Source organism: Pectinophora gossypiella, chromosome 8, assembly GCF_024362695.1.
Source record: "Pectinophora gossypiella chromosome 8, ilPecGoss1.1, whole genome shotgun sequence".
NCBI classification, from domain to species: Eukaryota; Metazoa; Arthropoda; class Insecta; order Lepidoptera; family Gelechiidae; genus Pectinophora; species Pectinophora gossypiella.
The window spans coordinates 10,344,286-10,368,069 of NC_065411.1; the positions used below are offsets into that span (position 1 = coordinate 10,344,286).

Here is a 23,784-nt window from a genome sequence, read left to right on the forward strand (position 1 = left end):
GTTTTGTGGTAAATGATCGCATTAAGTTAGTCGGAAGACATTCGCGAGTGTTATTACATTGGAGTATTCAATAAACAAAGTGTATCTGCCTATTTTCGCTTCGTGCTAGGAAGCCGCTTCATAGCTCAAAAGTTTATGCGGACTTTTGAGTTAATTCGTTTGGGGTTCGGAGTAGGAGTCTACTCCGAGGGTGGGGGCTTAGGTTTCATCATCATCATTCATCACCTTTCACCATTTCATTAATCATCAAGAAAAAAAAATACGTCAGACATGGCTGTATGGGCATAGTTCCCTTTGCCTTACCCTTCGGGGAAAACCAAACAAAAAAAAAAAAAATCATCTGACATTGACAACTGAAATTCCAAATAAGGCAAATAATCTAATCAAAATACTCAGGAAAACATGGAAAAACAGTGAAATTTTACTATTTGAGAGATTTTATTATGCATTTACAATATTGTCAATTTGAAACTAAAGCGAACTATCAAAGTCATATGAGGAAATACTATTTGCAATGCAAAGTAGGTGAACTGTTTTCAGTACCTATTCATATTGTTTTGAATGACGTGTAATGTTTCCAACGGCAGACGCTGAAGAAATTTCACAGGTCACGTCATTAAATAGGAACTTGAGTCCTTCTAGAGATGTGTGCGATTCTCCTGGACACAGTCAAACGGCGAAACCAAATAATAACCGGGAGTTAACCCTCAACATGTTGATCAAGGAAGTGGTGTTCTGTATAGCTCTCGCTCTTACCACATACGGAGCTCTCCATAATACGTGAGTTTGTTTCGATATCAAACAAGAGATTTTCTTGTTCTTCTTATTAGATATCAAGTTTTTGTAAATCTATCTGTGTAAACATACAATACAATAGATATTTAGTTTTCAATAGGTACGTCTGTGTGTTGTATCACATTCAAAAGAGCCATTGTTTCATTTTATTTATTGTTAGTAAAAAGCAAACTACATCGCAAAAATATAATTATGTGGCAAATCAGTTTTATGACATTGCTAATATACTTTTATAAGTTGATAAAAATAATGAAAAGTAAGGTAGTAAAAATATTTTTTTTTTAAAAAATAATTTATTAGTATATTTCTTTTTTTCTTGTTATGTATTTCTGTTTTTAATTATTTGATATAATTTTCTTTTGATTATCAATTGCAGGCCAACAAAGATTTCAAAGCATCCACAAGCAGTAAAGTTCTTTGGTCCTCATTCTTTAGTAACAGACTGGTATCGAGGGCAGCTGAGCAGTGCCCTGGTGTTTGTCAATAATGCTGATGTCTCATTTGTCATGTACTATGCCCCGTGGGATGCAGAATCACAGTATGTTAGGGATGAATTTGATAAAGCAGCCACTGTACTCAGTCATCGGGTATGTATATAATTTTATACATACGTAAACACAGCCATAGTAAGTGTTTTTGTTTGCACACCTGTTATCAGTCAAACTTGTATTTTCATAAAAATACTTGCTTCATTTCATTATTCAGACTTTGTTTTACTACATATTTCATTACTTTGCTGACATATTCTAGTTGCACTGCACATGCATAATATGCATTATATCTTTAAATTAATTTATCATGAGAATTATTTTATTAAATTCAACGGTATCCACTCATGGACTTAATTGTATGGTACATTTGCAGGTTCATTTCTCTGCTATTAACTGTTGGAACCCAGGCAGTGAGTGCAGACTGCAGCACAACAAGATACCTTCATGGCCCATTCTAATGGTCTACACTATTAACTCAAGAGGAGTTCTTTATAAGGGTAATCCTCTTTCATCACATCAACTTGTATCTAATATGTATTACTTACTATCTTTTATTTTTGATACAATTTTTTGAATATTATTTTATGATTCTAATAGATTTAAAGAAATAAAAGTAGAATATTGGCATATTCTAATGATATAATCTACTTTATATTAAAAGTAAAAAAAAAATCCTCTTTGTTATAAAATACTGTTTTTTTTCTGTTCTCTGCCATTAAATTACCAGTCTGATAAAATATCTATGTTAGTGAACTTAAATGAATAATACATCCAAGTATGAAGTAGGATAGTGAGGTTTTTTTTTAATAGATAAGCAGTTTTATGACATTGCTAATATACTTTTATAAGTTGATAAAAATAATGAAAAATTTAAATGTCCTTGTCTCACAAATTCTGTTTTATTTTAGTTGTTATGGTTTTGATTGTTGAATAAACATTTTGGTTTTATATTTTAAATCATTAATTTACAGGCCCTAGAGATGCTCATAGTATGGTAAAATTTTTGGAACTAATAACAAGACCATTGGAAAGGGTATCCTCTACAGAAGATCTTGTGAACTTACTATCAATCTGTGATGTAAGTATAATTTACATTACTATTTTTCCTCTTTCAATATTACTTGCTATAGATTTCTCTCTGTTTTAGGCCGTAGCTGTAGGGTACACTCCTCTGAGTGACACATCAAAGTATTATAGCGTATGGTACCAAGTCGCCCTCAAATCTCGAGAGTTCGACGTTATGGGGGAAATATGTTTTGCTGTGGTGACGTCAGAGGATCTCGCTGCCGACTTGGGCGTCGAAACTGTACCTAGTGCTCGCCTCATGCTGTGGAATGATACCAAGGTACACATATATTTTGTTTGGTTATAAATAAGATGAGATCCAAAATTAGAACTACACACAAAAGTTCTGACGACATAATTTGACATTAGGCTAGTGTCCAACTAGTCAAATCACATACTTTTTACTAAACGTCAAAACACGAAATTGCTATGGAATTTGTTTAAATAAGCACACTGTGGCGTCATGGAAACGTGATAAAATATCGGGCTTACACGTTACATGTTTCTTGATTAAATGCATAAATTAAATTTAAAAAAAAGTTTATCGTCAGTTTTAGAACTGTCTTTATTTAGTAATCAGCCGAACCTGCGCGGCGTAATTGCCGTGCCGCGGCCGCGAGGCCAGAATTTCGTAATTTATCTTTGACCTAGGATATCCATTTCGTACTTTTCAGTGTTTTACATTCAACCGTAAAAGTCCTCATTATTTCAACCTATGCTTTTAAAAACACCTCAAAATTCATGAATTTATTGAAATTAAGAAAGGAGGAAGAATTTAATTTAAAACTTATTTGAAACTTAATTTTTAAATTGACGTTTTCCAGGAATACAAAGTGGGGGGTGAAAGCCAGCAAGGCTGGAACGAGTCATCGCTGATCCCCTGGATCCTGGATAACTTCACGCAGCCGGTCTCGCGGATCATGCCCATGTGGAGGAAAGCATTCAGCTTCGAGCGGTTCATCGACGGAAACCCAATGCTTATGCTGTTCACACCGCTCAACCCTCTACATCAGCAAATACCTTCGTATGACTTGGTAAGCTTACCTACCTTATGAACTAATCTACTGAAATACATCTATCGAACACAGCATAAAACACAAATGCAATTAGTTTTCTTGGTGTTCATTAAATCGCGATAATCTAACCAATAACGTGATGTTACAGTTACGCGAAATAGCAATGGAATATAACAACTGCAAGAATAATGAAACAAGCCAATGGACCATGGAACTAATGAAATTACAACAAGTTCAAAGACTTTTATATGAACAGAAAGATTTTGATAAGTTCTGCCAAGATTACAAGTTCAAACCGCCTTTGAGGAAGAGGAGTAAATATTACAAAAGAGCTGTTGTCTCGCAGAATAATAAATATCCTTGGAGCAACACTACTCATAAGAATCAGAAAAGTGGGTTGTTCAATTTTCTGGTCAAACGAGGGCTGATTATTTCAAAGTTGATGGAGAATTCGGAAGATAACTCGGAGTTGTTGGCTTCTCTGGGGTTATTGCAAGAATGCAGTACCAGGGAATTGCCCGCGGAGAAGAGTTTCTACGAGAATCAAGAGCAATGCCAGTCTTACGAAGAAAGCTTTGATTTTGAACAAGACGTAAAAAGGTATTGGGGAGAGTAAGTTGAAATACTGTTATTTACCATGACCAGATAGTAGAGACTGTGTTTCTGTGTTGTAACTAATACAATATATAAGTTACCTACTTCCTTTTACAGCTCGGAAACATCGATGCTGCCTTTCGAAGATGACCCGTTAGGCTCCGAAAACCTGATACAAGATAGTGTGAAACATTTTTGTAAATTGATGATGTTTGCCAAAGAATGGGGTCCGACAGCGATCCCTGAGAAAGTTGACAACAACAATTTGCCCAAAATCCACGGGCTGGCGTGTGCCTCGAACTTCAGTTTAAACATGATTGCTGTCGACAGCGTGCAGAACTATCATTTCGCCGAATCTCTGGGTATTGATATTAGCAATCGAAAAGATAGAACTGCAGTTGTAATATTGGATCCTAAGGTAGGCATCATAATTACATTGTAAATTGTAATTGATTGTTGCGCTAAACATCAGAAATACTTATGTTTCCCCATTGCTATTAAACTGTCAGATAGCAGTTCTACTATCTTCCAGATAAGTTCTGGATAGATTAGTAACAGGCAATATACTGACTGGATACTCGAAAGTCGTCCTTACCGTGTAATGCCTTACCGCGTGCATGCGAGCGAGACAGACAGTCCGCGCTAAGGTGGACGAACACACGACTAAAGACTTAAAAAGGGCCCCTTCTACGTGTATTATTTTTTATTCTATGCTCCTACACCTCGAAGACAATTATCTGAGGATAACATAAAATGGCCTTTTTATTTTTAAGCAAATTCTTGGCAAAGCAAAATTTATATACTTATTATAGATCTCTTTTATTCCAGCACGAAAGCCAGTACGTTTTATCGGGGCCGTACAGTGCGAGAACTCTTCGACAATTCATCGCTAACTTCACCAATAAGAGCTTAAAGCGGTCACTACGAACACATGTGGAAGATGCGGCACATACACACTACTTCGGCTCAGAAGGCAAGACTGAACAGATGGGTATCAACGAGAGTAGCATACAAATCCTGGAGCTTACTACAAGGACGTTTAAGAGAGTCGTCAGAACGCCAGGGAAGGTGAGTCGACTATTCTACGAGTCTAAACCAGTTAAAAGAATAATAGGGTATCTCGACAAATGCTTGACAATTGTTAAAAGAATAAAATAGTTGAATGCTGAATTTAAAAAAGACATCAGTAGCAGCAGTGGCGTGTAGCTTCCATATCGCGCGCGACGCGATTAATTAACAAAAATACCGGTTTATTACCGCGCAGCCGCAGTAGCCGCAGCGTTGCACAGCTTCCCTAATCTATAAAAGATTAGGATGGCGAGCGTGAATTAATGTATGTATATATGTAATCACCATCGTCAGCCTACAACAGTCCACTGCTGGACATAGCTCTCTCCCAAGGCGCGCCGCAAAGCCTTATCCTCAGTCTTATGTATCCAGTCGCTTCCAGCAACACTAGGTTTCCCTAGACGCGGTCTCCACTCCAGAACACTCTTGCACCAGCGGAATAAAGTATGTAATAATGTACTACTACTACTCCTAGCGTACACCATCCTACTACAAATGCCTCTTTCCCTTAATCATCTTCCACTTCCACAGGGTCCGCTTACCTAACCTGAAGAATTGACAGGTCCGGTTTTTTTACAGAAGCGACTGCCCGTCTGACCTTCCAACCCGCGAAGGGAAAACCAGGTCAATACAGGTTAGGTCACATACCTCCGAAAATGCATTCTTAGGGAATGTGGGTTCCTCACGATGTTTTTCTTCACCGCTGAACACGTGATAATCATTTATGATCCAAACAAATTTGACAATCATTGGTTTAGGTCTGTGCTGGATTCGAACCTGCGACCTCAAAGTGAGAGGCAAGCGTTCTACCAACTGGGCTATCACGGCACACGGCCTCTCTCCCTTAATAATAGTAATTTAACCTCTCATCTGCTGAGATAAGAGGCACGGCCCTGATCAGTGTTTCCCGCATTCGAAGGGTTAATTGAAATTTCCGTCCAGGTGACAATAGTAGCAGTGTGCGGCGGGGCATGCGACGCGCACACGAGCCGCTCCCTGGCGGAGGCGGCGCGGCTGCTGACGTCCTGCGGCGTGGCCACGCAGCCGGCGAGGCTGGACGCGCTGCGCCACGACCTGCCCTGGCACTACACCGTCGCTAACTACCCCACAATCCTAGTGTTCGCCGCGCCACAGTAAGTACATCCATGTAAAAATACTATAGTGACGTATACGATACGTGCAGCATACCCCGGACACTTCAAAACACCTCATTTTACACAGACACTACACATTGACGCTATCGTATACACGCATCTGTGTGTGTGACGAAGTCTCAGTAAGAGACCTTTGGGTGAGGTAAACTTAGCTGCACATGCTGGTGGGAAGCGGAGATTTTCCGGTCTATATGTAGTATTACACTACTATACAGGGTGTTAGTGACATCGTAACGAAAACTTTGAGGGGAGGTTCAGGCCATGATTCTGAGTTGATATCAAGTAGAAAGTTCCGTCGCAAAAGTATGGATTGGAAAATAATTAAAAAGAAAAGAAAAAATTTCATGAATTTTTTGACACGAAATTCCACTTGATATCAACTCAGAATCATGGTCTGAACCATCCCCCTCAGTATTCGTTACGGTGTCACTAACACCCATACCTACTTATATGGCTACCGTATGTACTTGTACGGGGTGTAAGTGTCATCGTAACGAATACTGAGAGGGATGATTCATCTGATTATTCTGAGTTAATATCAAGTGGAATTTTCCATCGCAAAAGTATAGATTGAAAATAATTTAAAAAAACTAAAAAAAAAACATAAATTTTGCGACGGAAAATTCCACTTGATTTTAACCCAGAATCATGGTCTGAATCAACCCCCCTCAGTATTCGTTACGATGTCACTAACACCCAGTATTAGTATACACCGAGCTCCTCGGTGGCGCAGCGGTAAACGCGCTCGGTCTGCGATTGCTGAAGTTAAGCAACTTTCGCAAAGGCCGGTCATAGGATGGGTGACCACAAAAAAAAAGTTATCATCTCGAGTTCCTCCGTGCTTCGGAAGGCACGTTAAGCCGTTGGTCCCGGCTGCATTAGCAGTCGTTAATAACCACCAATCCGCACTGGGCCCGCGTGGTGGTTTAAGGCCCGATCTCCCTATCCATCCATAGGGAAGGCCCGTGCCCCAGCAGTGGGGACGTTAATGGGCTGGTGATGATATGTAGTATTAGTCCTTATTCTATGACTATAGTAGCAATAACTGCTGACAGCATGCGGCCTTGTAACGCAACCGGCGCGACTCGTCCTGCCTCGGCACTATGCTATCTTACTACCACACCATACTCCCGTGCAGCGTGTGTACGAGCGAAATCAATTCCGCGAGCACTCCGTTACTCCTTAATGGCTTTCGGCTCAAATAAACTAAACACCCCCCCCCCCCATCTGGGGGGGCGGAGAGTTTCCCTTCTAAGTATTACATATTATTGTTTATTCTTCTTTTCTATATATTCTACGGCTTTACACCCGTATACCAAGAAGATCTAAAGTAAGCGAAGAGTCGCCATTTTGTGTATGTAGGTAGTATTATTGGTGATGTTACGGTTGTGTGGCAACTCCGCAGCGACGACGCGCGCGACAGCCGCGCGTACCCTATGGGCGCGCGCGTGTCGGGCGCCGGGCTGGCGGCGCTGGCGCTGCGCTCGCTGGCCGCGCCGCACCACCTGCGGGGGCGGCTCGCGCTCTGCACGCGGGCCAAGGTACGTATACCTTATCAATCTACATGTACATCTAATTATTTCATCTTTGGCAGAAGGCAAGAGGGAAACCACTGCTCTATTTTCCCTAAAAAGTAGCATGGAGAATGCTACACCGACAAGAGCGTGGCCCTTAAATTAGTGATGATGATACCTCATCACCATCTACCTAGTTTTCACAGGGCCCGCTTACATAACCTGAAGATTTGTCAGGTTCGGTTTTTTTACCGAAACGACTGCCTGTCTACTATGTAAATCTTGTATTTATAAATATGTACAGGGCATTGTTCCGAATACTGAGGGGGATGATTCAACTCAGAATTTTCCGTCGAAACATAGCTGAATCATCCCCGTCAATTTTTGGTACGATGCCCTGTAGAGAGCACGCGATATCCATTTGGATTAATGACGTTTGATATAAGTTGCATCCCAAAATCAAGTGGGTATTAACATTTAAAATATGCCCTACTTTTTGACTACTGACTGCACTAAGTATAATAATTAGTCTACTCTATTAATCATCCAATAGTCTCTACTAAATAGGCAGATTTTTTTTTACTATTTTTTCATAAAAAAACCGGGTTTTTTACAGTTTAGTACAGAAAAGAAGTCGTGCCTGAAAGACTTGAGGGAGCATTTGACGACCGTCATAGGCAGGACCCTCAAGTACTGGCGCCGTACGGAAGACAAGCAGCTTCGAGACGCCTTCCTTAAAAGACTGCAGTATTTACACCAAGTCTCCCTTGACCTCAGCTTACTCCATATATCGGACCTCACCGAGCACAGCAAGAAGCAAAATACCCTACTAGTATCCCTCACCACTCTATCCAAAAACTGGGACATAGATACATCGATTTTAAAAAATATCTCAGTCACAGTACGTAGTTGATATTAACTGTATTTTGTAAATAGTGTAAATTGCTCATTTTATATGTATCTTAAATTATGTTGATTATTTTTAAACCTAATGTTATTAAATGTTGACAACAAAGTCATAATGTTTGTTTTAGTGAACATACACCTACCTGCGCGTTTTATTTTTAACCTTTGATCTGTGTGTGATAAGGATCCTGACTACCCCTCTCGTATGTGTGTGATTAGGATCCTGACCCATAGGACTGGTACCTATTTTTACGTAATTATCCACTTTAATTCTATCGCAAAAGGTTTAATGTTGTGTTTTGAACAAAATTGAATAAATGATCTATCATAGACAATCATCATTCGGATGAAATGTTCAATAGTTCCGCTAAAAAAATCGGTTGAAATTCCGTCTCGACCAGTGATACTTCAACTACCAAAAGTGAATACTAAAAGTGAAAAATAAGCTGAAAATTGTTAAAAAAGGTAAGTAAATGTTCAATTTTATTATTTTATATGTATTGTAGTGTCAATTTTTATAAATTATAAGTTCTCAAAGTGATTCACTTACGAATTATATTAGTTCAAAAGTAACCTACAGATCTCAAATAACTTTTCGTGTTTTTCTTTGAGTTATTCTAAACTTACGCCTTGTTTATATACATCATATTTTATATTATTTTGAAGGAAATTTTATGGAGATTCTGAATATCAAATTGCTTTGTATGAATAATTCATAAATATTTACCAAAACGTAAATTATTGAAACCATTACTAAAAAATGCACACACACACACGCAAGTAAAAATGGCCGACACTGTGTACGTACACATGTTTTCAAATTTACTATGGCAAAGCCGTTATTTCTGAAATACAACTTACAGGATGATCTTTTACTAACTTTTTGTTTTTTTTTTTAGATAAAATGGATTTAACAAATCCTTCAGCTCCGTCAACTTCACGGCCTCTTATCTTTGCGATGCTCGTCCAGGCGACGCCACAAGGATCACTGCACCCTTATTAGTCATAATACGGCTCTTATAAGAATAATATTTTGGTCATATAAACCATAATAAGAACAGTTGTTTTTGATTGTATATGAATAAATGATTAACATGTAGATATTATCTCTCAATCTAACTAAAGTGAAATCTAAATAATAAAAAAAAATACCTATTAGACATATTTCATTTTCACACCTTACCTGAACAAAAATAAAACATCCTATATATGTGTCAGGATCCTAATCATACACAGACTACCGTTCAACAAACGAGTCAGGATCCGTATCATACACAGACGACTGTTCAACAACCAAGTCAGGATCCGTATCATACACAGACGACTGTTCAAGAACCGAGTCAGGATCCTTATCATACACAGACAACTGAATGACGAAATACACTCACACAAGCGCAGATATTATTGAGCGATTTTTTTGCCATTCCAAAATTTTTTGTCATATTGTTTTCATAAAATTGATCAATATAAAGCGATATAAGTATGTAGTGTGATATGTCTTTACAAAGCTCTATTTTTCTAGTTTATGGTCATATCCTTTGATTTTGACTATGACTTTTGGCACAAACAATAATTGACTGCATATTATTGGTGCAAGTGAATTTTTGATCAAACTTCGTATTCAAGCAGCTCGTATTTTATTTACAAGTAATTTCGAGGCTTGTGTTATTGTTCATAAACAAGGAAATATATCTAGCTTTAGTAATCAATCGCTTTATTATAACGTTCCATGCACAAAAAGTGAAATTTACATCATAAACTGAATGCTGGCGAAACTCGTAAAAATTTTGGAATGGCTTCCACAGACAGGGGGGTAATTTTTTGACAGCGCTGCCACAGACTAAAGGTTAAATATATTTCTGTGCCTCCAGTAGATTTCATGAAGGTTCAAACTATATCACGGTTGCCGCGAGCTGTTTTTATTAGGTAGAGAGATTTACCTATAACAAGAGAATACTTCAGCTTTATTTTGTAATACAGATTTTATTTATCTACTCATTTGTCAAGGAGCATTGAACGAGCGACACAAATCTTTTCAGACTCTCATGGATTTATTATTAAATGAACTTCGACCAGTCTTTCTTCTGTAGAAGAATTACGAAAACGCTCTAAATATTTTGTATTGTTTTATTGCAATATCTTTATTGAATAATATAATATACACGTTTAAAATTCCACTTCCTTGCCAAAGAAGTAGAGTGTGTTTAGCTTGGTACTGCTGCGCCAACCTCGGACGAGGCTCAGGATGGCTGTTATCGCCTTCTTCGCGTACACCTCTGGTAATTAAAACAAACATTTAAAATTTAACATGGGTACACGAGCCTTCTGAAAACAAATGACAATCTCACAAAGTGATATCGACAATGCCGCCATCCAATCATGAGCCGAATATTCTAGACACTATCACTAAACCACATTGATTATACCACAACATAAGCCTTTCATTTATTCGTCCCAATGCTGGACACAGGCCTCTCCCCTTCTTCACCTGGAAGGGGGAAAATCGACGCTATTAGCCTCGTTCCAGATCGTGGTTACCATGGTTACGTACGCGCACCAATTTGCTATTAGACAACACGATTCCGATCGCCGAGCCCTTGACCTTGACTCATCGGGCAGGATGGATTGGCAAATGTAACCGCTTAAACTAGACAAGTATCTTACCTATGATTTTGCTATCGGTGTAGTTGGGGAACTGTGGGTAGTAGGGTTTAATGAGGTAGACGAGGTCAGTGCCAACCACGCCCGACACGTAGTCGCTGATGGACCCGGCAACGCGGTTGTCGTTGCTGCTTTGGTGAACCTGGGCAAAGTAAACAGGCACAAACAAATTTGGTTAAAACTTTACACACAGCTTACAGCTTTACAGCTTAGCCGCCCAAGGCGCGCGATCTTGTCCTTTTTTCTCACTTATCCTGCTCGAGTGCAGGAGTCTCTATAAATGGGAGTCGTGAAGCTATTAGATACCTACTTAGTCGTGAAGTTAGACATTGATACTTTTTAGGCGGGCACAAATCGTGCCTGACTTTGCAAATTGACGTATTTGCAATTTTTTGTTAATTGACAATAGCAAAAGGTGCAAATCAGACTTGCCGAAACAAGTCAGATACATGACTTAGCGACATCAGCAACGACATTTACCCTGCTTTTAGTTTGACAGCACTTACTTAGCACCGTCCGTCACTTAAAATGAGTAGGTACAAGAAACAGATATAACCGAGTCAAAATAAGTTAAAATTAAGTAGGTCCTTTCCCCAATCGCTCACACCAGCCAGCCAGTATCGGCAGTATCTAAGATTTTGGCTTGAAATTGTATGATAGCTTTGTACATTAGCGAACGTAAAAATAGGAACATTTGCAACTGGTTTAGGTCATATTCTTTTGCAATAATAATGGACTTTATAATTTACCTCATACAATCGTCCATCAGGAAGCCGTGCGTGTCTCGCCGAATATTCACCAATAGCTTGTAACGTGCGGAAGTTGCTTGGCAAACGTGTAGAGTACCGCCAGGGAAATAGTATGTACTCCTGCAAATGAAATTAATTAATGTATGTATAATTTATTGTACATACATTAATAAGTAATACATATGACTCTTGTTGTCAGAGCGACAACAGGCACAACTTGTCCCCAATACCGACCCCGTCGGCGCGGTCGACGATTTCCTTCAATCAGCGCTTATCGCTATGGACCCACTAGGGTCGATTAATTCTTTCAAATATTTTTCCTCTCAGACGACGGCCTGAGCCGAGGTTCGCGCCCAACTGGGCACCCTCAGGCCTGTTGTCTTAAACGATGTACCGGGTGAGAGCCTTCAGCGCTCCCCATTTCTCCGGCCAAGTAGATAATGCCATCTGCGGCAAACCTACAATAAGTCACGTCAAAAAAAGGCACAACTTGTTTCTAACAGAAAGTTAGGTACCTACCTGCTATGAAAGCTTAAACTGTTACTTAGTAACAAATGTAGACACTTTAGACATTAAACACGTTATTTATAATTATAAGTAATACTTACAAGTATTATTACTAATTTTGGAAACTAAGTAAGTAGCTATCATATATCATAAGTAGTCAGGGTCCAAACCATGCCTTACAAGTTAATTTTCCACCATCAGTTACTTACTTAGTAGCCATCGCTGTGAACCCTGTCGCGGTATTCCCTCTACGTTATCTTCTGAATCTAATCAGTGCACACCTACTTACTTGGAAACTTGGCATGTTGTTCTAGTTAGAGCGTAGAGCTCACAATAATGTCTTTAGTTAGCAACATAAGTGCTGTAACGGCCTCCGTGGTCCAGTGGTTGAGCGTTAGGCTCACGGTCCGGAGGCCCCGGGTTCGAATCCCGGTGGGAACATATCACAAAAATCACTTTGTGATACCTAGTTTGGTTAGGACATTACAGGCTGATCACTTGATTGTCTGAAAGTAAGATGATCCGAAGAAGGCACGTTAAGCCGTTGGTCCCGGTTACTACTTACTAATGTAAGTATGTAATCGTTACATGAGTCATGTCAGGGGCCTTTGGCGGCTCAATAATAACCCTGGCACCAGGGCTGATGAGGTTGGTATTCCACCTCACAACCCACACGATAAGAAGAAGCAACTGCTGCGGGTTGAAATATGATATTACCTTTTTAGGAACAAAGCTTGCATGTAAATGTATAGCTAAATCGATGACGTCACCCATCTTTTCAAGGTACGCTCGCAACGCTTGCGCTTCTGCTGTTGAAAACGGCTTGGTGCCTGGGTAGTATTGCGAGCAACGTTCCGGCATCTTGTGAACGTCATCTATAAGGCGTATAAATTATATACGTATATTGTGTAAAAACCCAAAGTTTAGATTGTCTTCCGTCTATTATTCGGTCAAGTAGTGAATGTCGATAGAAGCAATTCTACAATAACTTATATCAAACTTTCATACATATATCTGTTCGGTCATGAACTTTCCATGTAACATCACATTATACAATACCTATACTACCCTACCCGCTATACCCCTGTACCCTATTTGAATTTCCACGTTCAGGTATCAACATTTTGAAAGCCACGTAAGCGCCTATATAGCCTTTTCGAAAAATCTAACGTGACTTCCTTCAACAAAACCTTTTCTTTCAATTCATTTCAATCCGGGTAAAAAGTAAGCTCACAAGTGTTTGTGATTAGAACTGGTTTGTCTATTCATCGTCTCCCTAGCATAATCCCGTTTTTCACAGGGTCCGCTTACCTAACCTGAAGATTTGACAGGTCCGAGTTTTTACAGAAGCGACTTTCAAACCCGCGAAGGGAAAACCAGCCCTATAAAGGTTAGGTCACATACCTCCGAAAATGTATTTCTCGGGAATGTGGGTTTCCTCACGATGTTTTCCTTCACCGCTGAGTAGGTGATAATCATTTATGATCCAAATATGAATTCGAAAACAAATTCGACAATCATTGGTTTAGGCCTGTGTTGGATTCGAACCTACGGCCTCAGAGTGAGAGGCAAGCGTTCTGCTAACTGGGCTACCACGGCTTCACTGGCTTGTCTATTGCGAGGTTTTATTAACAAAAATCAAATCTGAATTACTTAACCAAAATTAAAAATTCTGACCTTGCCAATGGAAAGCGAAGTTGCGATTTATATTAGTGCCAAAGCACACATCAGATGCTTCGGTATCTATATTCTTATGCCACACCGTCGGCCGTGTCTTGAACCTAGCGGTGACATTGCGAGACCACATAGTCGCGTCTACTGGGGGCAGTTGACGCAGACCTTTGCTGAACTCCAAGCCGTCAGGGTTCGCCATAGGTATCAGGTACCTGTCAACCATGATTCTTGTTGTATTTGATGGTGTGAAGGTAATCTAGAAATCAGCTTCACAAACTATTATGGTTGGTATCTCGATGCTCTTATACCAAAAAACCGTTTTGAATAACATAACATAACAAATACTTTATTGCACAAACAGGAAAAAACAAAATACAAAACAAAAGAGAATGAAGAATAACATAAACATAAACTGCCTATACACGTCCCACTGCTGGGCACAGGCCTCCCCTCAATCAACCGGAGGGAAATAATTGAATGTAAGCAACAAATACATGCTGAACCCTTGTACTTTTAAAATCTGTGTTTTCCTACGATAAACAATAATTAATGTTGTTTAATTTGGAATTAATTTAATGTAGATGGGTATATGTGTGTCGAAGTTTGTCTGAAATCAACGTTTCAAGTACAACTATTATTAATTTTGATGCAGGATCTATAAGTAGTGCAAGGGGACAGATAAAAAAAAAACATTTACCAGACAGTCTGGACTGCACGAATAAGGTTGTCCTCTAAATAGTTGATAGCACGCATCGATTAGCGGGCGTTGTGGCGGGTCGGCTTAAATTAACTTAGGTACACTACACACTGAAGAAGTTTGTAGAATTATCCATCATAAGTTGGTCACACCGGTCCGTGTTTAGCGTACACCCTTAGCAATTCGTGATGGGCTCTTTTTATGTTCGAAACCCGATGCAACAGCATCATCGGCTAAAATCGCCGGGTTTTCCGTTGTGTCTGTGATCTTAGGCGTTTTGTAGAGATAGGTCTTTCATTAGGAAAATAGTGAGATACCTACGTTTCATATAAATTTATACTTTACCAATCATAGTCATTGAAGTACGGCGTTTGATAGTTAGAGTCATATAGCAGCCTGTCAGCTAGCTCCATTATTGCGTTGGGTGCTCCCCAAGCCATAGCATTAAGAGCTGTTGAAAATAATAGGTACTCTTTTATTAATTTGCATTGTAATAAATTTATGGATTAGATACCTAGGAGCACGCAAAAGCAGGTGTTGACTTCTTATCAGTAGGTATCTACTCTATCTGCAAAGTGGAAGTGGTAATACCTAATTAAAGCCAGTTTCTTCTTTCTACAATTTTTGATAGATTTAGGATTATTTTTCATTTAGTATAAAAATTTTAGTAGTTTCTAGTAGGTATGTATCCATAACTCCCTATCCCTGTCCTTCTCGGATTGTTCTTAGTCTATGTATTAACTAACATTATGTACTAATTTACCTCCTATAATAAGAATACCAGGTTTCTTGCTCTGCCTATCGCTCTGCAGCTCGAGCGCCACAATGCTGCGGTTCTGAGCGGTCCGCGGAGTGAGGTGCACCACACGAGCCACCTCCTTGTCCTTCTCCACTATCTGACTCATCATACCCATCAACGTGGTGTAGTCAACATACTGATCGAACTGCAGATGCTTACTGTTACTTCGCTTAGTTCGTATCTTGGCTCCAGACCTAGGGTACAAACATTCGTCAGAACCTTTCAGTTGTAAACATTAGGTACACATAATGTGAAGAAACAGACGTACAGACTAAAATTCCTCGGCGGAAAGAAAAACATGAACAAAATTCCAAAGAAGTACATAGAAGTTATCAAATAAATTTTAACTTGTAAAATCATTACGGATAGGTACTAATACAAATACTATTAAAAATAAGCAAAAATACGTATTAACAAAGTGTTCAATAGATAATTTGTTTTAAGACTGCTCCTGATTATGACATTATAAGCGTTTAAACAGATAACATCTAATTGATTGCATAGGTCAGATCAAGGAGATTAGAAGTAATAAATTCATTAATCTCCTTCGGTGAACTGATAACGGAAAAAGTGATTTATAATTTATTAAATATTTAATTTCAGTACATTTTTGAATAAAATGACTGACTTTGTTGCCACAAACACATTAGTTTTTTGTTAATTAGTTTATTTCCGTTAAAACATCATTACATATCTGTTTCTATCGCACTTAAAAGAACATAATATGGTAGGGGTTGCCTATCTCTTCGATGTCCAGGTCTATGAGGGTATATAATAAATATACTTTGAGAAATGCTGTGGAGGAAATAGACCTTTAACTCCCCGATTAAACTTACTTTTTGCCATAAAGTTCGAACATCCTGGCTACTTCTATCCATGTGACATTCATCTTTCAGCACATCTTTACTGTCAATTTACACCATGCCATGTCAAATGGAGATCAGATTTTTCTTAACATGAAATCTTGTATATTTTTGGTATTATTATTAGGTTTTATACAATTAGAATTTTGCTGTGAAATTACAAATGATTCCGACGGCTCGTGCCCTGTCAATTGTGAGTAGACACTATGCTATAAACGAGTCTCCAATGGTTATTTCTCAGTGTAAATTAATGATAATGTGTGCTTGTCTTGGTGTCAAGGGTTTCGCCGAAAAAGAGCTAATATGGAGTACACACGTTGGCGATCTAATGTGGAGACGACGCCGGAATTTATAGTAAAAGTTTTGGACGATGAGGTGACGACGCCAAATACGAATCAGATAGTGGCGGTGAACATCCAGCCTCTGACGAAGCGAGGGGAGAAGATAATAGTGGGTGGTGCGATGGTGCCCCCGCCCACGAGCTCGTCGAGTGACCAGCCGCGGGAGTACACGAGGTTCGTGCCGCCCACCACCGGACCCGGCGCGCCGGTGGACGGTGATTACCCGCAGCCGACACCCTCGCCACAGACGAGTGCTGATCCCAACCCGCCTATACGCCCCGATTGTTAGTATATCCAGAATTTAATACAAATATTCATTGCAAATAAAGACTTGTTGTGTTTGAATCCTTCTACACATATAGTGGAGTCAATGAAAGGTTCACTTCTAACTTGCCAGGGACAGGTCCGATTTTGATGTTTTTTTCTGTTGTAGGGGTAGTTTTTATATCAGTTACTTATAGCGAATAAATATTTCGATCATATAAAAAACAAAGATTCAAACTTTTTTTCCTGTCCCTGGCAAATTAGCAGTTAGTTAGAAAGCTCCGGCTTTATTGACTTCATTAATTAATAGGTTAAATATATGTCAAGAAATTTTATATTATTCTTGAACCTTATTATTTCGTTACTAAGTTATAAAATAAGTGAGAATTATAATTTGTTGCTTGTCTGATAATAATTAATTATTCAAATAGAAAATATGGAGGTGAATATTAAAACAAAATACTTTACATTTCCAAAGCATTGTCAAGAAAAGAACAACCGTTTTTTCCACCAAGTCAAGGGCGAAATGCTTTCCGAGATGAAAGCCCTCCCGTAAGCCCGCAGTTCATAGCGCGAGTGCCGGCACCGGCGGCTGCTCGCCAGTACGCGCCCATAGCACCGGTCGCATTCAGTCGCCGAACTACCATCACTCCTCTGACGCCTCCTACGTATGACCATTATGTAAGTACTCATACACATGTCTTTAATGTCAACCCTATCAAAGACGAATGTAAACAACTTTCGTTTCAGAACACATACATGTATCCTACTCGATCATCAACTACAGAGTCGCCGCCACCAAGAACCATACCTGACGACTTTCCGTTCTTTCAAGCTTTCCTAGACTCTGACGAAAGTACCGAGAGCGATGTTCATTTGACTCGAACAACATTGAAAGAAGGCCCAGCGCGAACCACCACACGCTATCCAGACACCACGTTCGTTGAGGAAGATTTAGAAAATTATCATACAACCGTACAGGCGGGCCTTGACATTTCTGCCACGTTCAGGAACTACGATGATCTTAGATCAAGAGAACTAGAAACAGAACATCCAAGCGAAGGGACAAGTAGTGTCCAAATTATTGATAAAGACGCAGACACAAATTATAATAATATGTTTATTTACAATGATGAATATAAGGATATTAATAATAAAAAAGTAATGGACTACACTGTGCACGAAGATGAGAAAACTAAACCGTCAGAAGACAATGAACTTGTACTTGGAACTGAACCCACAAGCGTGAAGAAGTTGTCGTTTGCCGATGGCTTTGAAATTGAAAATAAAACTGCAGAGCCGCAAGCTTATCCAGACGAGTTTGAGACCGTACCTGAATCAGCCCGCAAAGATCTCGTAATGTCAGCTTTCCAAGGTGCTTTAAGTAAGTCGTCCGATGAAAAATCCAGAGATAAAAGACGTCCATATTGTAACATGATAAAACTACGGCAGCTAAATTTTAACTCACCGCGGACGTTACCTGAGGTATGTTTCTTCTAGAGTCATTTATTTATTTTCCTCTTATTTGTTTTCACCAGTATTCTAATACATCATGTTTAAACTTAGATAGTGGCGCAGTTAAAGCAATGGTCAGAAGACAGTCCGGTGGCAAGATGGGTAGATATCACAGGAGGGAATCTGACCACAATGGAAAACCCAATTCATTTGATGATGGTAGACGACCCAAGTGCTGGACAAGTAGCTTCGGAGAAACAAACCGTGTTGGTCATTGCGGGTATGGTTCTTTTGTAGTTTCTATTTGCATTGTAAACAACTAAAGGGCCCTCTCCTTAGTCTGCATATTATCTATAGCATCTTTACCATGTCGACGAATATGATCGACATCGTATAATTCGTATTAAACGACATAGTCTTCTAGCAGATTTAGACTGAGACATATATTATTATAGCCTTATTAGAATTCCTTTTTGCGTTTATTAGTTTACCCTTAATTAGTGTATTTTAGGAATCCAGGGACGTGATCACTACGCCGTAGCAGCAGCAATGTACATCCTCTATCAACTAATAGAACGGAGCGAGACACACACTGACTTGCTTGGCAAATTCCGCTTCTGGGTGATCCCTGTGTTCAACCCCGACGGATATGACTACTCTATGACTTTCCCACAAGTGCGTTAAACATTCAATTTGTAGATAATAATAAAGATATAAACTATAGGTACCAAAGGCGGAAATATGAGTCTTTGTACCAAATTATTATATTGCTAAGTAATATCATTTTGATATGAGCTGCGAAATCATTGGCTTTCGGTTAGGTATTTACAACACCTATTTGCTATCGTCGATCACGTGTCCGTATCAAATGTGTCGATAAAATCTACATAATTATCTAAATTACTCAACATCTCCGTCACATCAACTAGGTACCTATACCATAACATTTTTACATATTCAAAGAAAAATCGGTTCACCCTTATATCCAGAGCTGGATACTTGTGTTCATGAAAGGAAAACTTACATATCTACTTACCTATCTAAACTAAGTTTTGTGTGATCAACAATGTATACTTAAGTACTTAAAAAAAATCCTAACAGTTCACAGCAGATATAAATATTTCACCTCGTTGTAGAGACGAGAATGGATGAAGAATTTGCGCCAGACATGGGACATCTGCAAGGACCGCGAGTCATGTCGCTATTGTGACACGTATGGTTTGCGCTGCACGATATCACCGTGCTATGGCGTCAATCTAGACCGAAATTTTGAATATCAGTGGATACCTCGTAAGTGCAATTAATCATACTGTAATCTCAGCTGACTGATAAAAGTGTAATGAAATCGCAAAATATGGTAGACAACATCGGTTTCAAAAAGTGCATTTGTTTAATTTTGGAAAATGTTTAGTTTGTATTTCATGAGCGACATAAAGGCGAACGTTGATATGTGGCTTGATTTCAGTATTCAAGTACTTCGCAGCCAAGAAAATTCTAGTGAAAATTAGAATACGGCAGCCTGTCTGCCGGTATCTTTGGAAACCTACGTAAAACACACGTACCTCCTAAAAAAACGGCGTGTACGCCAATGTGCTCGTTGTTCGCAACCTTAGCAACGCGCGTGAAATACTGGTGTATTGCAGCGGAGGAGCTCCGCGCCGAGCATCCGTGTGGCAACCTGTACGCGGGCACCCGCCAGCTGAGCGAGGCGGAGACACAAGCGCTGACCAACTTCCTACACAAGCAAGGCACCACTATCGCCGTCTTCATCGCCTTCAAGGAGGGCGACGTTCTTGTTAGCTCACATCATCATTTATTTAACCTCCTATCAAACAGAGCGTGCGAGCGTCCCGCATTCGCTGTGTCGTATTAAGTACGTTACATAGAACACCCTTACAGAAGGTACAGTCCACGTAGAAGCGAACATACGCGTGACCATATTCTGTCTGATAGAACGCTAATGCTCTCTAATTCTTTATCAATCAGGCGTAGCTAGTTATCAACGTAACTCCTTACCCCACTATTACATGGGAGTAACAGACATATTACGTAAAATAGAGGGTCTCTCGCCACACTAAGTAGAAAAGTTGCCAGTAGTGAATATTTTGTGCTAACTGTCAAAGTGTCCATAATGGTATATGATATACTGTCACTAGGCGACACTTATTTGCATAATATTATGTAAGTAAGCTTAAATACAGGTAGCCACATTTAGTTTTGAACTGCTCTGAGGTCCGCACCCAAACAACAATAAAGTGTGCGTAAATGTATAGAAGGGATCAGACGTGATAATATTAAGTGATATTAGTTATACAAATCTTAGATTATGTACTTAGATTAACAAAAGTTTTATGTACTTAAGTACTACTGCACCGAAGAACATTTCGTATACACGACAGCGTAGTATGTACAGTTTTTCTAAAACCAAATATTTCTTTACAGGGAGTAATGTACCCTCATTCGCATACAAGAAAAAAACGAGCGTTCGACCAAATATACGTAAGTTAAAATGTATTTTTTATCGTGTTTCTTTTTCTTTCTTGGGTTCGAAATTCGAATTAGAGTTTGAATAATATATTTTTCCTTGTATAGCGACAAAGGGCAAGTCGCGCCGCAGCATCAGCGTATAGCATCGCCGGCCGACCGTACGTCGCCGGACAAACGTCAGAGTTCCTACGTGAGTTCAGCCTGGATCAATTGATTCAGATAATTTACCAGATAAAACTCAACTTAATCATAGCTACAGTTGATAATTTTATTTGCAATCAGTGGAATTGGAACCTATCAGTGATGATACTGATGATTAACAAACCGTCTTAGTTCGTAAATCAATCTTTTTCAAGCCAGGATAATCTTAATTTTTTTCCGAAGCGACACTATCAATGAAATCATATTAAATAATAAAACCTAGGTTTTAATAGGCAAGAATTTGCCTATCGATAATGTTATAATTCACATATCAATTAAATAACAAGTACAAGGTTCCTCCCCCTACGAGACGGATATTTCCAGTAGTATCCGACTGCTTGTTGATTCCAGCTCTGTATGCCGGCGGAATAGAAGACTGGGCAGACGGTCACCTTGGTATAGACAACACGTATACCATCATGATGTACCGGCCCACAGATTCTCAACATACCAAAGTCCTCACAGAGGTAATTACAAAAAATTCGAACTATAATAACAATCGAGAATTTCCATAAACCACGTACTTAAATGACTTTTAGAAAGACATGCAAATATATTATTTAAACGAACTTTATGCGTGCCTGCTCTACATTGCTATCTGTTATTGCCCTATTTAATTTAGTTCCTTTATCTTTGAATTGGTTTTGCAGAGAGTCGTGCACGAGGCTTATGCAGCCATGGATTCGTTGCTGCTGTCTACAATAACGAACACGATGCGACCACCGATCATCACCCTCGCAAGAGCAAAAGCTCTCAGTTTGCGTCCCTCAACACTCACAATTTTACTCGCGAGCATAGCAGGCTATCTTCACAGCTAATACACTTTAACCAATAGCACCGTTACCCCATACTGGGTTAATAATTATCAGTATACAATATGTACGCGAGTTTGTCTCTCATGGATACCGGAGTACAGATTAAGTAATAGTTACTACGGATATCATAATTTCAAGCGTACGCCTTTTTTGACAAATGTATTTTCCACTGTCCGTGCAGAATGGAGGATTTTTGTAGAAAGGAATTTGTTATCACGTGTACAATGTTGATATGTAGCGTATTTATATGTGTAATATGCATTCAAATAAACGAGTTTATTTTGAATCGCTTGGTTTTTATTTCACTTTTTTGACGTGACATATTTTTCCTTGGCATGGCCACCGTAACGGATTCTGACTCTACAAAACATTACGATTTGTCGAAAGTCAGGAATTTGTCGGACTGCCTAAAGTTACAAATGTTTTTAGTTGCAGTGCCAGAAAGCTCCTAAACTTTGGCGTTGACAGCTTGTCGTCATTTCCCCTACGATTAGTCTCTTCACAGTAAGTGACGTAACATCGTTCTTTTTTGGCACCTATTTTACCCCATACCTACGTACAATACATGGTAAATTTGTATGTAAGTATACTTATAATTTTATATTTTGTTTTCGAATCTCTTCCTTTTAATAGCGATAAAAACATTTCCGATGTAGCTGCAATACATTTATGTAAGTAAGCGGAAGAACCTTCACAGATTCAAAGTCAATGAGAACTCGAACAGGATAAGCAGGTTATACTGAACGAGGGTGTCGCACCAAATGCAGATGACCGTGTTCACAATACCACCACGTGACCACGTTAGCTCGTTGACTATGAGCATTGATGTATAATGGAGACTTTCCAGGCTACGTTCTTTAAAAAAATATAGATGGCGCTGAACAGACTTGCCTTGGTTTTAACCTTCTAATTTCGTGGATAAAAGACATATGCATACTTATGTTTGTTTTGGGTAGAAATGATGACCTTTTTGTGCCTGGGAGTAATAACAACTCCCAGGCACAACACACACAGCACCTTCCACCCATTATTATTGTAATTAAAATAAGGAGAAACAATATAGGTAGCAATATAATTCTATACCATATTTGATCCAAATATCAAGCAGCAATTATTTTTATACATGCCTCTGCTGCACTATGACATCATATTTTTGAATATTTTTTTTGAATAATGAACCCGAGAAATTTGAAAATAGCTAATTTTCACGTTAAATCTGTACGATGCCGTCTATATTGTGTTTGGAGAATGTAAGCTGGAAAGTCCTGCATTTTATAGTAATATATCGAACTATGAGTATTGACGAATAATATTATGTTACTGTAGCCATAGGTATATCACAGACATTCTATTAGGTTCAAGCAAGATAAATTATGAAATTCTGATTACTGAATAAACACAGATCTAAAACTAACGAAAAACATTTTCCTTTTTCTATTTGATTTATTTATTACTTTTAGTCAAAAAAAAATAAAATAAGTCCGACATTTTATCAAGTTTATTATGACGTCACAGTGTGCTTTTTGATACAAATTCCATAGTAATTTCGTGTTTTGAAGTTTAGTAAATTTTAAGTAACTGATTTGACTAGTTGGAAACTACTTAGTATAATAACTAAGTATATATGACGACGTAACACGTTTTTGTTGTTGTGGCCCAACTGGAACA

General features: G+C 38.9%; 3 protein-coding genes across 5 annotated transcripts; 2 read left to right on the forward strand and 1 right to left on the reverse strand.

The window, feature by feature from the left end:
• The first annotated feature begins 376 nt into the window (after positions 1 to 376).
• Positions 377 to 8,719, forward strand: LOC126368697 (thioredoxin domain-containing protein 11). The gene is made up of 12 exons (XM_050012812.1): positions 377 to 780; positions 1,172 to 1,382; positions 1,660 to 1,783; positions 2,258 to 2,364; positions 2,434 to 2,631; positions 3,176 to 3,385; positions 3,516 to 3,979; positions 4,079 to 4,379; positions 4,790 to 5,029; positions 5,972 to 6,162; positions 7,589 to 7,724; positions 8,314 to 8,719. The coding sequence occupies exons 1-12, from the start codon at positions 572 to 574 to the stop codon at positions 8,608 to 8,610; spliced, it is 2,688 nt and encodes an 895-aa protein (XP_049868769.1). The 5' UTR covers positions 377 to 571; the 3' UTR covers positions 8,611 to 8,719.
• A 2,049-nt stretch (positions 8,720 to 10,768) lies between these two features.
• On the reverse strand, positions 10,769 to 19,750 carry LOC126368724 (carboxypeptidase B-like). 3 transcript variants are annotated; one of them, XM_050012859.1, is made up of 8 exons: positions 19,696 to 19,750; positions 15,655 to 15,884; positions 15,237 to 15,342; positions 14,198 to 14,406; positions 13,238 to 13,395; positions 12,014 to 12,133; positions 11,268 to 11,406; positions 10,769 to 10,879 (listed from the first exon to the last, which is right to left on the reverse strand). In XM_050012859.1, exons 2-8 carry the CDS (start codon positions 15,803 to 15,805, stop codon positions 10,770 to 10,772), a joined length of 993 nt encoding a protein of 330 aa, XP_049868816.1. In that variant the 5' UTR covers positions 15,806 to 15,884; positions 19,696 to 19,750; the 3' UTR covers position 10,769. The 3 variants fall into 3 exon arrangements, with proteins under 3 accessions (XP_049868816.1, XP_049868817.1, XP_049868815.1); XM_050012860.1 differs by lacking the exon at positions 19,696 to 19,750 and adding an exon at positions 18,627 to 18,658; XM_050012858.1 differs by lacking the exon at positions 19,696 to 19,750 and adding an exon at positions 16,527 to 16,654.
• Positions 16,617 to 22,375, forward strand: LOC126369133 (uncharacterized). Its single transcript, XM_050013425.1, has 12 exons — positions 16,617 to 16,746; positions 16,834 to 17,178; positions 17,637 to 17,839; positions 17,909 to 18,643; positions 18,725 to 18,893; positions 19,125 to 19,288; positions 19,750 to 19,903; positions 20,257 to 20,408; positions 21,056 to 21,112; positions 21,206 to 21,290; positions 21,653 to 21,768; positions 21,952 to 22,375. Exons 1-12 carry the CDS (start codon positions 16,647 to 16,649, stop codon positions 22,117 to 22,119), a joined length of 2,448 nt encoding a protein of 815 aa, XP_049869382.1. The 5' UTR covers positions 16,617 to 16,646; the 3' UTR covers positions 22,120 to 22,375.
• The last annotated feature ends 1,409 nt before the right edge of the window (positions 22,376 to 23,784 follow it).